At 35.4% G+C, this 15,647-nt stretch overlaps 1 protein-coding gene across 1 annotated transcript in view; it reads right to left on the minus strand.

Moving 5' to 3' along the window:
- Positions 1–15,647, minus strand: part of LOC124162866 (DNA-dependent protein kinase catalytic subunit-like) — a 299,017-nt gene that overhangs the window by 269,404 nt on the left and 13,966 nt on the right. Inside the window, exons 3-6 of the mRNA XM_046539551.1 lie at positions 15,057–15,232; positions 5,825–5,996; positions 4,803–4,915; positions 133–298 (exon numbers count right to left, since the gene is read on the minus strand). Coding sequence (XP_046395507.1) covers positions 133–298; positions 4,803–4,915; positions 5,825–5,996; positions 15,057–15,232 — 627 coding nt within the window. The remainder of the gene's footprint in view (positions 1–132; positions 299–4,802; positions 4,916–5,824; positions 5,997–15,056; positions 15,233–15,647) is intronic.

Raw genomic sequence — 15,647 nt, forward strand, 5'->3', positions numbered from 1 at the left:
GGGTCCTCCAAATGAAGGAATCATTTCCAAAAATCAAGAAAATTCCAAATTGAGGATTCTGTTACTTCAATTTTTTTTAACCAGATTGCTAGAATTAAACCTAGAACTAAAATAGAAAATGGAAACAGTTACCTCTGGGTGCTTCCTTAGTGCTGAGATTTCGCATGCTCACCAGAACCTTTACAGCATCAATTACAATGATTTCGTTAGAAGGTTGATCACTCAAGGAATACACATGCAGAAGGCCACAAAGACCTTCCATACGGCCCCTAAGATTGGTCAGAGCCTTATCTTTGACCTAAAAAGAATTCAAGCATTAGAGAGCTTCATATTTTCGCACATACATTGCCGAATCTTTACATCATTTTAATATGTAAATAAATGATAACCTAAAGCAGCCTCTACTCAAGAAATACAGTAAACTCTCGATTATATGAAGCAGGATATTACAAAATTTTTGATAATACGAAGTAAAATTGCGGCCCTGGCAAAAAGCCTGTATTTCAATAAATGGTGCTATTCGATAAGTCAAATTTTCGAAAATACAAAATTTTTTGAAATTACAAACTTATGGCTCAGTCCCCAGGAGCAAATGGAATTCGTTTATACGAACAGTGGCAAAAAAATTGTCAACTAAACCAGTTACACCAGCGAAAGCAGCAAAAACACAAGTACTTATGACTGTGGTGTATCAAAGTGTGAAATCGTACATGATAGTGCAACTTTGGAGAGAAAGGGTTCGCCTAAAAACTTAGTGGGAATTTAGGAGAGTAGGAGTTCAGTTAAAATATCGTGGCTGACATAATGCCCCTATTTACGTGCTTGTAAACATCATGTCAACAATACTTCGTAGTTTAGCATGTGAGGAAGGTCACATGGGTTATTTCTTACACTCCTACTCAAACCATACGTATTTGAATCATACCAAGAAAATGTCACAAGTCCATCACATTACTCGAATTTCAATGTTCTTGCAGGTTAATAAGCAACCTCGTGACAACACTTTTCTAATCAACAGTTGAAAATATAAATAATTCACTCAATGAGAGAGGAAATATTTTTCATTTTAAAGTTTCATTTTAGAGACAACGTTACATTTTGGAGAAGAGAGGAAGGAAAGAGGGGAAAATACGATGGTTGTCAGCGACGAGAGATGAGAAGAGGTAGTAAGGATATCACGGATGATATCATAGTTTATGCACGAGCACATGTTAAGGGCGAAATGACTCCTCTATAGCTAATTCGAACGGAGATTTGATGATTTAGTGAATTAAGTTTTTGCCCAGTCACCTTGTAATCTATCCGCGAGGGAGGCCACGTCCAACTTTCTTTCATTCTGGAAGTTCTGAATCGTACGGAATGGGCTTGAACGAAATTAATGATAGGATGTGCAAAGGGCTTCAGTCGGTTTCTAAGATGCAAACAGTGGAGAAGAAGCAGTGACTGGGGCCAGACACAACAGCAGTGACGAAGAAGATGAAAATGAGAAGAATTATCTCAAATATTGGGCTCTATTTACCCCCTAATTATTTTGCAGGCTAATCGTAAAGAAGAGGCACTTCCAACACTTCCATTGACTACTTTTTAGTGTTGACTCTAAGAAAATATTTTCTCTATACCAATGATCCTCAGCATAATTTTCAATATGATGGAGAAAGAAACATAAAAACTTGAATCAAGTTGAGGTACAGGTCTTGGGGTAAAATTTTTGGGAATTCCCGCAAGTGAAACAATACTTCATACATGTTGAGAAATGATAAAACGTATGTTATAGGAAAACAATGAATGTGGATAATAACGTTTCTCTCTTTATTTCTCCGATAACAGAAGATGCTTCTCAACCTTCTTTTCCGAGGTAGGAACCTTGCTCCTGTCGGCATTAAGGACGAGAGACATACTAATGTACTTTACTCTCGTGAGTAAGCTGCGCCCTCGTGTATCCCGAGCAACCCCATTTTCGGGCATTTTGCCCGTGAGGAACTAAACTTCTTAGCACTTTTAGCGGTCTAAACTAATTTTGAGAAATCATGTAAGCCCTGCAGCCCACTTGTTGAAAAAAGGTGCGCGGCTCTTACATGTAAATACGGCATGTAAACATGGTACCTCACACTCAGTATCAATGTTTCTTATGAAGAATAGAGTCTTACGTAGCAACGTTTGCAAAGGTGACGGAGCACAATAGCCTAATAGAAAATAACTACCTAATTAAAAAGATTCAGCTGAAAATATGGCGGAACTCGAAATATTAACTTACAAAGGTTATTTTGGAAACCAGCTATGACCCTTGATTTTCTTATTTATCACTGAGCGACAGAGGGCATCACAAATGGCGGTAAGGCAGGCTGCCGTTAAAATCCCATGGGTGTTGGAAACAAATATCTATCTTATGCGTACTTAATAGTTGCTATTCGCTATTAACCACAAATTAAAAAAAATTAAATTCTCTTCATGAACTTTGCAATTCATTATTTGATTACGTTTTCTAAACTGATTGGGAATTTCTTAAGCACTAAGATTGTTGACATTGAACTACAAAAAATGGGAAGTTTATGGTGGTCTAATTATTTAACAATCTTTCAAAGCATAAAATCAATAACAAAAAGCATTTTCTAAGAATTGGATAATTAATAACCGCCTAAAACATTTAAAAACAGAGGACACAAAATCAAACATTTTTTTGCGTCTTATCAAAAAGGTTTGAAATTACGAAACTCGATAATACGAAGTGCCGATTTTCCGGTCCCGCTGACTTCGTATAATCGAGAGTTTACTGTATTCCTTACCTGAAATTATGCACCTTACATAAGCCTAAGATTTATGTGACTGTTAATACAGTAGATTCCGGTTAATTGGGACATATCAGGACTTGTGCACTTTGCCCCAATTAAGCGGCTGCCCCAATTAGGCGAACTGTCCTGTATATGAGCATAAACAAATGTTGAAATGATAGAAAGAAGATAAAAGAATGTTTATAATGCAACATAAGTTTATTAAACTATTAATTTGATTAATAAATCAGTGAGTTAAGTTAATTTATTATCATTTTTAAGAATTATAACAATTTAGTTAAAAATATTTTTCACAGCCTCGGGCGACACTGAATGAATGTCTTTTAATAAGTCCTGTTAAGGAAAAGTCTTATCCTCTTGCAGATAATATAACAACAAGAGCTTTCAAAATAGGGCAAGAATAGGAACATTTGTGAAAAATTAGAGTAAATCAAAGGAGGGAAAAAAAAAAATAGTATTCTGAAAACAACAAATTTCAATTTCGTCATGAGAATAGTCTATGTCACTAACTCATGGCCCAATAAAGCGGCATTCTGTCCCAATTAAGCGGAGAATACTCTGGGATATTCCTCTATTGGGTTCTGTTCTTCAAGATCTGCCCCAATTAAGCCGCTGCCCCCAGTAACTGGTGGACCCATTAAACCAGACCAGAAAGCAATTATTGGGATTTTTTATGATTTAACAAAGGCATTTGATACTGTTAACCATTGCATATTGTACAGTAAACTTGTCCAAATCGGAATTAATGGCAATGCTTTAGCCTGGATAAAATCCTATTTAACTAATCGTAAGCAGGTAGTGCAATTAAACACTAATTGTAATGGTGATGTTAATCAGAACTACTCAGATGTCCTTATTTCAAATTGTGGAGTGCCCCAAGGATCTATTCTAGGGCCACTATTATTCATCATTTTTATTAACGACTTACCATCTCATTTGCATCAGAGTAAAGTCATTTTATATGCTGATGATGCTACTACTCTGAGTTTTGGTAATAAGACAGGGGAGGTGATTGATATGGCACGCTCATCAGTAGCACAGATGATTGACTGGTGTAAAAGTAATAACTTAAAATTGAATGGAAATAAAACATGTTTTTTAAATTTCCATCACAAAATTAGTCCTCCAGAAACGAGTCCTCTACTTAAGACTAATTCATCAACAGCCATTCAGCAGTCTAGCTCTACAAATTTTTTAGGGTTGAAATTAACTGAAAACCTTGATTGGCAATATCATATTGAGGATTTAGTTAGCAAAATGGCAACGGGAATATATATGATTCGCAAATTGGCTCCAACTACTTCATTAGAAATACTGAAATTGATATATTATGCCAAAATTCATTCTCACTTGGCTTATTGTGTAGTTTTATGGGGAAACACAAGTGCTGCTGCTAGAGCATTCTCTATGCAAAAAAGAGCCTTGAAAGTTATGGCAAATGTGTCCATCAGGTCTCCTGGAAAGCCATTATTTCTAAAATATAAAATAATGACACTACCAAGTATGTACATTTTTTACTGTGCATTATTTGTAAAAAAGAACCCTACCTTATTTTTACCAAACTCCTCGGTTCATGCCTATCTGACCCGTGGGAGTGAAAATATACATATTTTACAACAATTATGTGCCAAAAGAGGTCCACATCACTCTGCCTCGCTTATTTTTAACAAATTGCCTACGAGTATAAAACATATTTCAAATATTAATGTTTTTAAGACAGAATTAAAAAATTTTTTACAGCCTAAGGGTTATTATAATGTAAATGAATTCTTGTCTGATAGTTCATGACAACATGTATGTTTTGATGTTCTATGTCACATGTTCTATGTCTGTTCTATGTCTCCCTGACAATGTTCTATGTCACCTGTTTGACCCATGGAACAATAAAGATATTATTATTATTATTATTATAAACGGAATCTACTGTATAAATATGTATGAAGCAGCCAATCCCTACAAAAAGTTAAGGCTAAGATGTTCATTTTCAACTGTTTCAAATCCATTGATAATTACCTTCTGCTCTAGTTGATAGATGAAGAGTCTCGATATAGTTTCAAATTTTGGTTTCATTTTTCCAGGATACTTCTTGCACAAAACACCCAAAAGATGGTACTGAAGCTGTGAAACTAAATTACATCACATGATGAGAAAATTGAAAAAATAATTAATAAAAACATTATATACACACATTTGCAGCATGGCTATTGCAGCCGCAGCATACCTATTGCAGCATGCTGCCAATAATTTCAATAGTAAAATCCTAACAAAAAAATGAATTGCCTTCATTCTCAGTTCACGTGACGACAACTCTGAACAACCCACTCCACTGGTGCCTCGCTATAGTATTCTGCTCAGCTAATAAATCACCCTTTTTGGGACAATGATGGTATACGCTCAAAGCATGAACTGGTAAAATAGGTAATAAGCCTGCTGCTTCCCTTTCCTCGCTTCCGATATGTATACCCACATGGTTCTCAAAATACAAGCAGTTGCCGCAAAAAATAATCTTGGTAAAAAAATAATCTTGGTGGACTGCAAAAGGTTCGACTGTGGCAACTTGCTTCTTTCTCTACAAGCTGTTAAGGTTTCTATGAAATACATAATTTCGTTTCTTAGCGGACAATGCTGTTTTTATTGACACAAAAGTTACTACGTACTTGGGCAGTTAAGGTTGGTTGACTTACTTTGTTCAAAGTTATTTTACTAACGGTTGAGAATGAAAAAACTGAAGTAAGATAGTGGAACCTGAGTTTTCATTTTTTCCAGACTAACTGCCGAAGTTTGTTCAGAGGTGCAAAGACTTTGTTAACGGATTACCGCAATAATATTTTTTAATCACAAGCATCATTCAAAAGGGATAAATTTTGTATTTCTCCATGACATTGAAGAAGCAGAGACTATATTTCTGGTGATTACATAAGTACTCAGTTTTCCTTGATTATGTGCACGACAAAGGCCTTCATGAAAGTTATTATGTAAACATTACCCTATTTGGCATTGCAAAATGAATTTAAAAAATTTAATTAGTAACAAACCTTTTACTTTTTTTACCACACTTATCTCCCTCATTAATTGATTAATTCTAGTCTCAAACTTGGATGCATTGGTTTCTAGATCACTATTCACATAGAGAGAAATGAGGACTTTCAAAGCATTCTCCTTCAACACACACGCATCCTTCTCCATCCAAAATTTCCAACAGTGGTCCTGAAAAAAAAATTAAATTTAAATATTTATTTTGACTCATCAAAAACTGATGCCATCACTTCCAAATCCATTCAACAAATTTATAAATCAAGCCACTTTTGTGTAGAACTTGATTTCTACTGAAGACATGATTTCAGTTTTTTGCAAGTATTTAGTATTTATTTGCCCAGAGATTGATAACAGCATTGTGCATCAATATAAGGCATGTCAATAAATTACAAAAAGTGCATGTACAAGATAATATAAAATACATGGTACATGCATGGTAAAATACATATTAAAAAATGGTATATATAACTAAAAATAATCACTCATTCCACTCCTTTAAAAATTTGAATAAAAAAATTCTTTTAAAGAGTAAAACATTTTGGAGCGGAAAAAGTTCAATGCCTTTTTCCTAAATACTGCGGTACCTATCTTAATTTTGAGGTCCAGGGGTAAATGATTGTAAATATTTAACCCCATGGACATTGGTCCATGCTTTGCAATAGTAGTCCTAACAAAATTTGGGTGAAAATCCTTATGCTTTCTGGTATTATAGTTATGAATCCTATCATTTGTCACATAGTCTACTAGATTTTTTTGGACAGACACACAAACATCATACAGGCGGTCCTCGACTTTCGTACACTCGACTTTCGTACAATTCGCACTTTCGTACGTTCAAAATTGACACCTTTTACTCGACTTTCGTACGCTAAATTCGGACTTTCGGACGCTGGTCCGTAATTTTTTTAAAATTCCCGCTATGTTTATTGCGCATCCCAACATTCAATTGTTTCAAACTGCAGTATCGGCAGTATATGCGAACAATATGAACGTATATAATGAAGGAAATTGTTGGTAATTGACTCTGATCTAGGTGATTTATTTGGGAGAGAGACTGCCTGCTATAGGCTCCTTTATCAAGAGAAGAGGAAAGCCTTCATTGAAGATATTTTTCAAAAGAAGTTGACTAGACATCATCGAATAGCTTTCAATAAAACTATAGTAAGACCTTCTTTCTAATTGTGTTTTTTCGTTTGAGTGCTGTTTAATTCATGTAAACCTTCAGCAACGATATTGCACGAAATATCACCCGAATTTCGTTTGTATTTTGTCTTTTTTGAATAACATGCGGAATATACGCGATCACGAATTTCACCTGCCAAATATCGAATTTTGGTGTAAAAATTAAAAGGTATCCAGAGTGCGGGTTCAACGAATACATTTTTTTATGCTACTTGATATGTCCTTTTATACATAGTGGACGTAATAAGTGGAATGTCAACTTAAACGCCAAGAGGAAGTTTCACTCGATAGCCAACGGAGTTCTTGTTTTTTAAACTTATATTTGCATTTTCTGCGTATTTTCGAAATAAATTAGATGATTTGAGGAGTTTTATTAATATATTATTAAAATTAAGTCAATTGAAATGAATTCCGTGAAAAAAAGGTTTTAGGGTGCGATTCATAGACGGCACTTTAGGCTAAAGTATACTTTAGCCGGGCTAAAGTCTGCTTTTTCCGTTTCATAAACGCCACTTTAGGGGAAAAATGGCCGAATCGTCACTTTACCGTAAAGTGCCCAACCGGAGCTCACTTTAGGGCTAAAGTGTCCTTTACGGATGAATAAATATGGCTGCACCGGCTGTTATTGAAGTTGAAATATGAAGATATTTGGGTTACGGAAATGAATATGAACTAATTTTTTGGTGAGAACACAGCAGCAAACTGGCGCGTTTCAAGAAATAACCATACAAGTAATATATGTCTTTTCCCTGAATATATATCGAGTCGGTATTGATGGAGATGACCCAATTCTTATATTTTGAAGTTTAACTCTATCGGTCGTGTGATAATTACAACACAGTAATTGGTTGAACAGGTTGGCATAATTTATGTTGATTTTATATACAAGTTAATTGTTAAGTTCTTAGGTTATTTATACGTTCATATTCTAGAATTTTCCTTAAAGATACTTGAATATGATAGCAAAATTCTGTTTACATTGGGTCAATAGCCTTCGTAAACAAAGACTTGATTTTCATATCGTTTGGCCAGCCAAATACTAGTTTCTACACCTTGCATTGCATTTTAAGCGTTTTCATTCAATATTTGCTTAATGTACTCTTTCCGTATGCCTCCATATCACGCTTAACATGTTTCTGTGATTGTGAAACTAGAGTCGAGTTTCTGTTTCGTTTTTCGACTATACATTTGCATGTTTACAATGATGATATAAGATCTCGTCATGAAAGGCAGCAATAAAAAGTAAAACGTACTTTCCTTCATAGCCATATATTATCAGCAGCAAAGCAATGTTTTCTCGAGGATGTAGGATTGTTATGAAATGTTATTTACGCAGCATCACAGACATTTTTTACTGCAAAATTCGTGAATGGATACTCGGGTTAGGTATTCACATATGTCGAGGCATCTTTTAAAGTAGACAAAGAGATATTTATTGATATAAGTCCATTCTCACATTCAACATGTTTCATTGCGTGGCCATTCATTCATTGGTTTTGATGATATAGATATTCTTGACTGCACATTCTCGTCGATTTCTCTAGAATATATAACCCCTTAGGTCAACATTCCAAGAATTAAAATATTGGTAAGCACAAAAGAATTCAACAAACACCCATACCTCATTCAAAATATGCGTCCAACTGAGACAACCACTGATCGGTAAATCTTCAAATTAATTGGCAGTTCCAAGTTAACGCGAGAGAATTTCACTATTTCACCCACCTTCAATGAACGTACACCATCAAACTTCGACTAACATGTAGTCCAAACAACCGTATGCAGTTAATCATAGAAAATGATCATAAAATGACGTGAAAACATCAGCATTTGAATATTTACTTCGCTGGGAACATCGAAGGGCATTACCAATGCACGAAGCTAATTAAAAGTGATCTTTTATTCAGCCAACTCAGTCATTAACGTACAAAAAAGCTAGTGGGGAAAAGCTTTCAATGACGCAGTATTCATTCACATTTGCACATAATATGAGAAAACGAGAAAATACAGCTTAATAAGTCTTAGCAAAATACAACACGAAAACCCAGTCGCCAGAAACATGTAAACAAGTACGCATTTAATATCGTGTGTCATCTTTTTCTTCACTTTTTCGCAGCGTTCATTGCCAACACTCAAAAATTTCAATGCATGATCGAGACTTTAGGAGCTAAAGTTCCACTTTATAAAGTGAGATCCTTGGAACGACTCTGAAACGAACTTTAGCTAAAGTCTCACTTTACAGTAAAGAGAGACTTTGTAAAGTGAGCAATTTCAGTGTCGTCTATGAATCGCACCCTAAGTACGTAAATTCCGCTCTTTTGGAACGTAACCCCTAATTAGTATGGAAGTCAATGGTTTGACTTTCGTACAATTCGACTTTCGTGCAAGTTTTCGGGAACGCATTGTGTACGAAAGTCGGGGACCGCCTGTACATATAAACACTAGGAATTGGGAGTAACCGAAGTCTCTTAAACAGCGGGAGACATGGTGTAAAGTACAGTGAGTCCTCGTTTAACGTTATTGATTCGTTCCTGAAAAAGTCGACGTTAAGCGAAACAACGTTAAGCGATGCAGTATTTCCCATAAGAAACAATGTAAAAAATTTAAATTGGTTCCTAGCCATGTTCCTAACAATCCATTTCTTCGTGAAGAATCCAGAATTTCCCGGGCGAGAATCCAAGGAGGCCAATTATCGGAGCCGTAACTTTAAGCAGACTTCTTGACCAATCGGGAGACACCTGAATCAGGCCAAAATGAAAAAAATCTGAATCTGACACTCGGAAGCACGAGGACGAAGGGCGAGTCAATTTTCGTGATGATATGAATTCTTTAACCCGGCGGAAATCGCGAGAAACATTCATTACCGATTTTTCACTTCAGCATGATAACGATTCATTCGAAACGAATTTTCATAACGAAAAGGTTGGGAAGAAGGCATTATTAAATGAAATATAAAAACTAAAAAGAAAGTATTTTTAATGGCGAAACATCGATATTTTCAGTAACAGAAGAAATTTTAACTGTAAAAACTCGACCTGCAAACCTAAAACTAGACCGATCTCTCCAGCAGTTGCACCTTCTTCAATTCTTTTAATAATACCAAGTTTTTATTCTAATATCGCCGTTTTTTCTTCACGTCTGAAGAACCACCAGGATAGCCACTCTTCTTCGTGGACATTTTTTTCGGTTGGCATCAGAAAAATATACGGATAATGGGTAAATGAGGCGATAATTATTCGCTCAGATGCATAGTTAACATACGCTACCCACGCCAACCTTTTCTGTCGAACGAAAATTACCAATCGCATTAATATGGTAATATTTACTATACATCAGATGCGCTGCGTTCTATTCGCCATTCATTTTTTTTTTCGCCGCGCATAATTTGAACAACGTTATCGCGAAGCAATAACGACGTTAAGGAGGAACCATCATTTCAAACATGCCCGAAAACCTCCCCTTATTTTGACATATGTTGTTGCTCATTATTTTTTCTATCGAATAGTGAAAAAATATTACTATGTCACCGGCCATTTAAGAAAGATTTACGGATTTGAAAATGACGGATTTCACCTTGAAATACATTGTCTTTATGGGAGAATGATGACCTTCCCTTGTAAAACATTTTTTATCTCAAATTTGGCCCGAAATTTATCGTTGAAAAATTAGTACAGCATAGAATAGACATCGATGCTTAATATATGTATTTTTTTAGAAGGGGTTACCGATATGTTAGCGCCAGTATTTAAGTTTAAAGAACATACTTCCGGTTTTCTGCAGAGCGAGCAGCCATTATGCGGCGGAAGTAGTGGCAACGTTGCAAATATACAGAGGTTAAATATGAAGAGCGATATTGCACCTGTTGACCGCTGCATAAATGACAGTGAATTGGATTTTTCGGAGTCATTTTTATACGTATTCATTAAACGAATATTCAGTTCATCTCGAAACGTGCTATACACCGAAGTATGAAATTTATCAGTGCTGGTTGTTAAAGTAATTCCTATATGCGACTACATTTTATTAAACATGCGAATAATCATGACCGGAATTCAATACATTCCTTGAAATTGTCGGCGTATCGCTTCAAAAGCGAAAATGATAGAATATAATGAGACTTGCGATAGTTTATCTGTTCTTCTGAATACTACTTCAAATTTTTTTACGTTTATTTCGAAAAATATGCATCGTTTTCAACTTATAGAAAATACTTATTTAAATAGAAGTTCTAAGCGTAAAGTAGAAAATCTAGCGCATTATGTATTTAATCATCAGTTTAATTGATATTAAATATCTAGAATAAGGTGTACAGGTAAATGAATATACCACGAGACAAGCATATTGCCGTTGGGTACCGACTATGTAGTATTTGGAAATACAACTTCGCGAACGTACTAATTAATCGAATACTCACCCATTTAATTCTTCGAAAGTATAAAATAAAATAGACAAGAGTACTTCCTTTTTCACTGACCAAACAATTTACTTTGATACGTTTTCCAAAGGTCCAATTAGCATAATTTGAAAAAACAACAGTAAATACATTTACCTATTCATGAAGTCATTGCAGGAGGATAAAAATTAGGATGCATTCCTGAACAATCGATGGCAGCTGACATAAGTGAGTCCGTAGAAGTTGCAATGCCAGCCTTCCAAATTTACTGAAACTTCGGCACTAGGAACAAGTATTATTTAATTATCCTGATACTAATGATTCTAATTACATTTGGGTTATAACTGAAACATTAGTTTCTAATTTTCACTAATCAACTCCTTATTAATAGTATGGATGAGGCTATTGAATGGAAAATCTACAAAGAATAAACATTAAAGAGCTTTGTGTCAGTCATTCGACAGGGACTTTAATCTTCATAAATCAAGACATAAACATTGATTATTTAAACAATGATGGACACTTTATATTGGGAAATATTGCAAAGAGTTCTTAAGAAATTAAAAATGCACGTAAACGATTCGGTATCCTTCAACAGATGCACTCGTTGAAATCGCTTCGATGGAATTGATGGATTCACTTTCGGCCACATTTCGTTTCCTCAAATAATCCAAGCTCTTACCTTTACCTTCAGACACAAATTTGCCTTTAAATCGGCATAAAGACGCCATCACTTCAGCCCAAAGGTAATATTTAATAACTTAAGGCTAAGTAAAAGGGATAATAAAACGAGTAATATTGTCACAATGCAACGTAACTCTACGAGGTAACGTAAACAAACAAAGGTGCTCAACCGCTGTGAAACTACGATATGTTGGCAGCGTTGTCAAGTTGGTGGTCAGCAATTATAAATAAACCATTTTTCCAAATTAGGTTGAAATTAACAGAGCAAAAGGTCTCATTAGTTAAGTTAATTTTATTCATCACAAATGATGTAGTTATAAAGCTTTACTGTATTTCCAGAGAAAGTATTTAAATTCTTCCGATACCTAAGAGTCAATATAACAGCCATTCTTCATATCACTAGATTATTCCATTTTAAGTAAAATTCATGCATTGTACAGCTATTTTGATTGATTTAGCATTACTTTTAATTTTTATGAATGACTAATTTAGCGATTTTAACTCGTTGTTATCGAGTTTATCTAACTAATGAAAGCAGTATTTCGAAGCGCAGGTTCCTCCTTAAATGATGAAGGGTTTCAATTTTTGGACAACGTTATCGCGAAACAACGTTAAACGGGACGACGTTAAACGAGGACACACTGTATCAGACACAATAATGTAACACATATACATAACCAATAATGGTAAAAGAATATATAAACCTTGTACTGCAGCCTTTAAGATTAATTATTTTGCTTACTCTGCGCCCTTGACTATTCAATCATTATGTATGTTCTTAAATAGGTATCAAATGAGCTTCCTTGATATTGGCTTTTCTTTTCCCTTGCACATATTATTAAGTCAACTGTTCATTCTTTATGCCAATGGATGCAAGCTGAGGCTCCAATCATTGAAAAACACAAATAATTAAGGTAATATTAAATGAGGTCATACTATCAACATTTTACTCAGTAATTTGGAAAATATTTTGCATTATATAAGATAAGAGCATACGCCATGAAACAGATATTGATTAAATTTTATATTATTCTTTAATCTTAATGTTTTATTTAAATAAACTTAAAATTATTGTTCTGAAACTGGAGTATGTGCTCCTCTTCCCTCGCCAGAATCTTAATAATCTTCCCTGAAAACGCTTTTCCATGACTGCTATAGCTCCTTGATCCATTGGTTGAATTATTGCTGTACTGTGAGGAGGCAAAAATTTTGCTACCATTAGATCACTTTTTTAGGTTTATATTACATCCAGAGCTGTTAGCACATTATACTCTCCCCTTTACTTCTTTGCAGCCTCTCCTTGTTCATTCCTTGCAATAAATTCTTGTTTTTGGTAAGGGGACGCACAATTTCCTTCAAGTTCTCTGCTTTGATTATTAGAATAGCAAAAGCAGAGCACTAAAGATAATTGCAACTTTGAAAACTTGCCATACGAATTCTGCAACAATACTCAATCCTAGTGGCTGCATTCAGCAGACAGATTTGCACTGTAGCTGTGTATGTTATGGGTATGGAGTCCTCTCACCAAGACAGATAAAAATTTAGGCTTCTATGACTGGAGGACAAAGGTTTGTTTTGGCAGTCTGCCCTATTTCATTTCAGCTCTGTAAGCACCAAGTGAGGATTTCTTTCACTCCAAACAGCAAATGGCTGACTGCTGTCAGCACGTTCACTTATCAGGCAGATGGCTTGGTCAGCTAAGCACATCCGCCAGTAGCTGCGCCAAGAAATGATAATCTATTGGCAAATAATCACGAAGGAAAAAGTTTTGGATTTGCTAATCAAAAAAATGAAAAGGATAAAAATACCTACAGGCAATGCAGTAAAACTTCGATTTAAGCACTTTGATTTTACATCACGCAGCGACATTCAAGTCTGGCCAGGAAGCATAGGAAATTTCAACGGCAAAACTTCGATTTTACATCTTTTCTTGATTTTCGGCAGTTTTTTGTTCTGCGTAGCATAACCCCAACCCCAAAAATGGCCGCAAATTTTGATTTTACGCAGTTGTCTTTTGACTTCTTGCAGAACAACCACAGTATTGAAGATAATGCTGATCACAATTTCACCTACTTAGTTTCTCAAAGAATATTGCGTGCCTGCAGTAAGGTTCAACAGACTGCATCAAATTTTGTAATGCGATATGATTGCAGTACCTTGCGTGCTCCGTCACAATATCGAACCTTACTTTTATTGGTACGGAAAGCCAAAGGTCCGTGGTTTGATTCCCGGTCCAGTAGAATTTTTTCTCATGGCAATTCTTGTATATTGCACCACCGCTCACGCAGCAGGATTAGAAATATTACACATACCGCTTTGCGAGGCTTTAGCGCAGGCTTGATGCTCTCAAGCGGTTGTGGCTTCTTGGAAGTCCTTTCTCCCTTGCATTGTCATCCTTGATGGACCGCGAGGGCCTAACACTTAGTGCCATGAGCCTCGGTATAATTGCCATGGGAATTAAAGAACCTGGATAGCATAGTGGTCTGCGCATTGGCCCGGAAAGCCAAAGGTCCGTGGTTCGATTCCCGGTCCATGGGAAATTTTTTCTCATAGCAAATTTTGTATATTTTCAATGGTTTAAGATTAAATCAATTTTAATTCACCAGAAAAAAAATTCAGACTCACAGGTGACTAAAATTAGCAATATTATTCACTACATAGCTGATCAACCAGTAAGGGAAGAGTGGCACAGAAAAGCTAACTGGAAGACCAGTCCTACATCTCCGTGAAAGCCATCTAACCACCACTGCAACTGGAGACATATCAAATTCACAAGATTCCCCTTTCACTGTTAAAGAGTTCAACATCTCCAGAGGTTACATTTTTAAAATAGGCACTTTAAAGGGTCCTCATCACAATGAGGTACTTTTAAAAAATATAAAAAAATTCCAATTTCCAAATTGGCACCAGAGACAGTTAAGCGAAATAGTAGATATGATTAAGACTAAGGATAGATAGCAATTGCATGTTACCTCAATTTTCTGGGTGTATTTTTTAATTTTTTTCCTCCTGTTGACCTCAATTAAGTACGATAGAAGGTGAAATCCGTCAGCAATGGATTTGCTAAAAATTTCACTATGGCAGGATGCTTCATGTATGAAGTTGAGAATTCCAATTTCTTCATCAAATAATAAAGCATACATCAAGTCTGAAAGACAATAAATGAGTTGTAAAACATTTGAAAGGTAAAAAAAATTATAGCATGCACCACTATTAAGCTAGATAGCAAACAATTTGGGATGATAACCAGTTTGCAGGAAGATTCGAAAATAAATGAAGAAGCAAAATTTACCCAGAAGATTAAATGAACTACATACATAGTTCAACTGTAATCTGTCTAAGTGGAACTATCCCCAAAACCTGCTGATTATTTACATAAGTTTTTAGTACTAATAGCAGAATTAAAATGGCCTTAAATCTTGTATGTCACATGATTGCGTTTATTACATTCCCTCCAAACTTGTCTCTGATACCCAAGCATTGAAAACAAATCGAAGTGACAAAAGCTTATATTCCGCTACAGTCACTGCATATCCCACGATACAAACAAGGTAGCATACTCG

The sequence above is a fragment of the Ischnura elegans genome, chromosome 7 (assembly GCF_921293095.1).
Source record: "Ischnura elegans chromosome 7, ioIscEleg1.1, whole genome shotgun sequence".
Classification (NCBI taxonomy): Eukaryota; Metazoa; Arthropoda; class Insecta; order Odonata; family Coenagrionidae; genus Ischnura; species Ischnura elegans.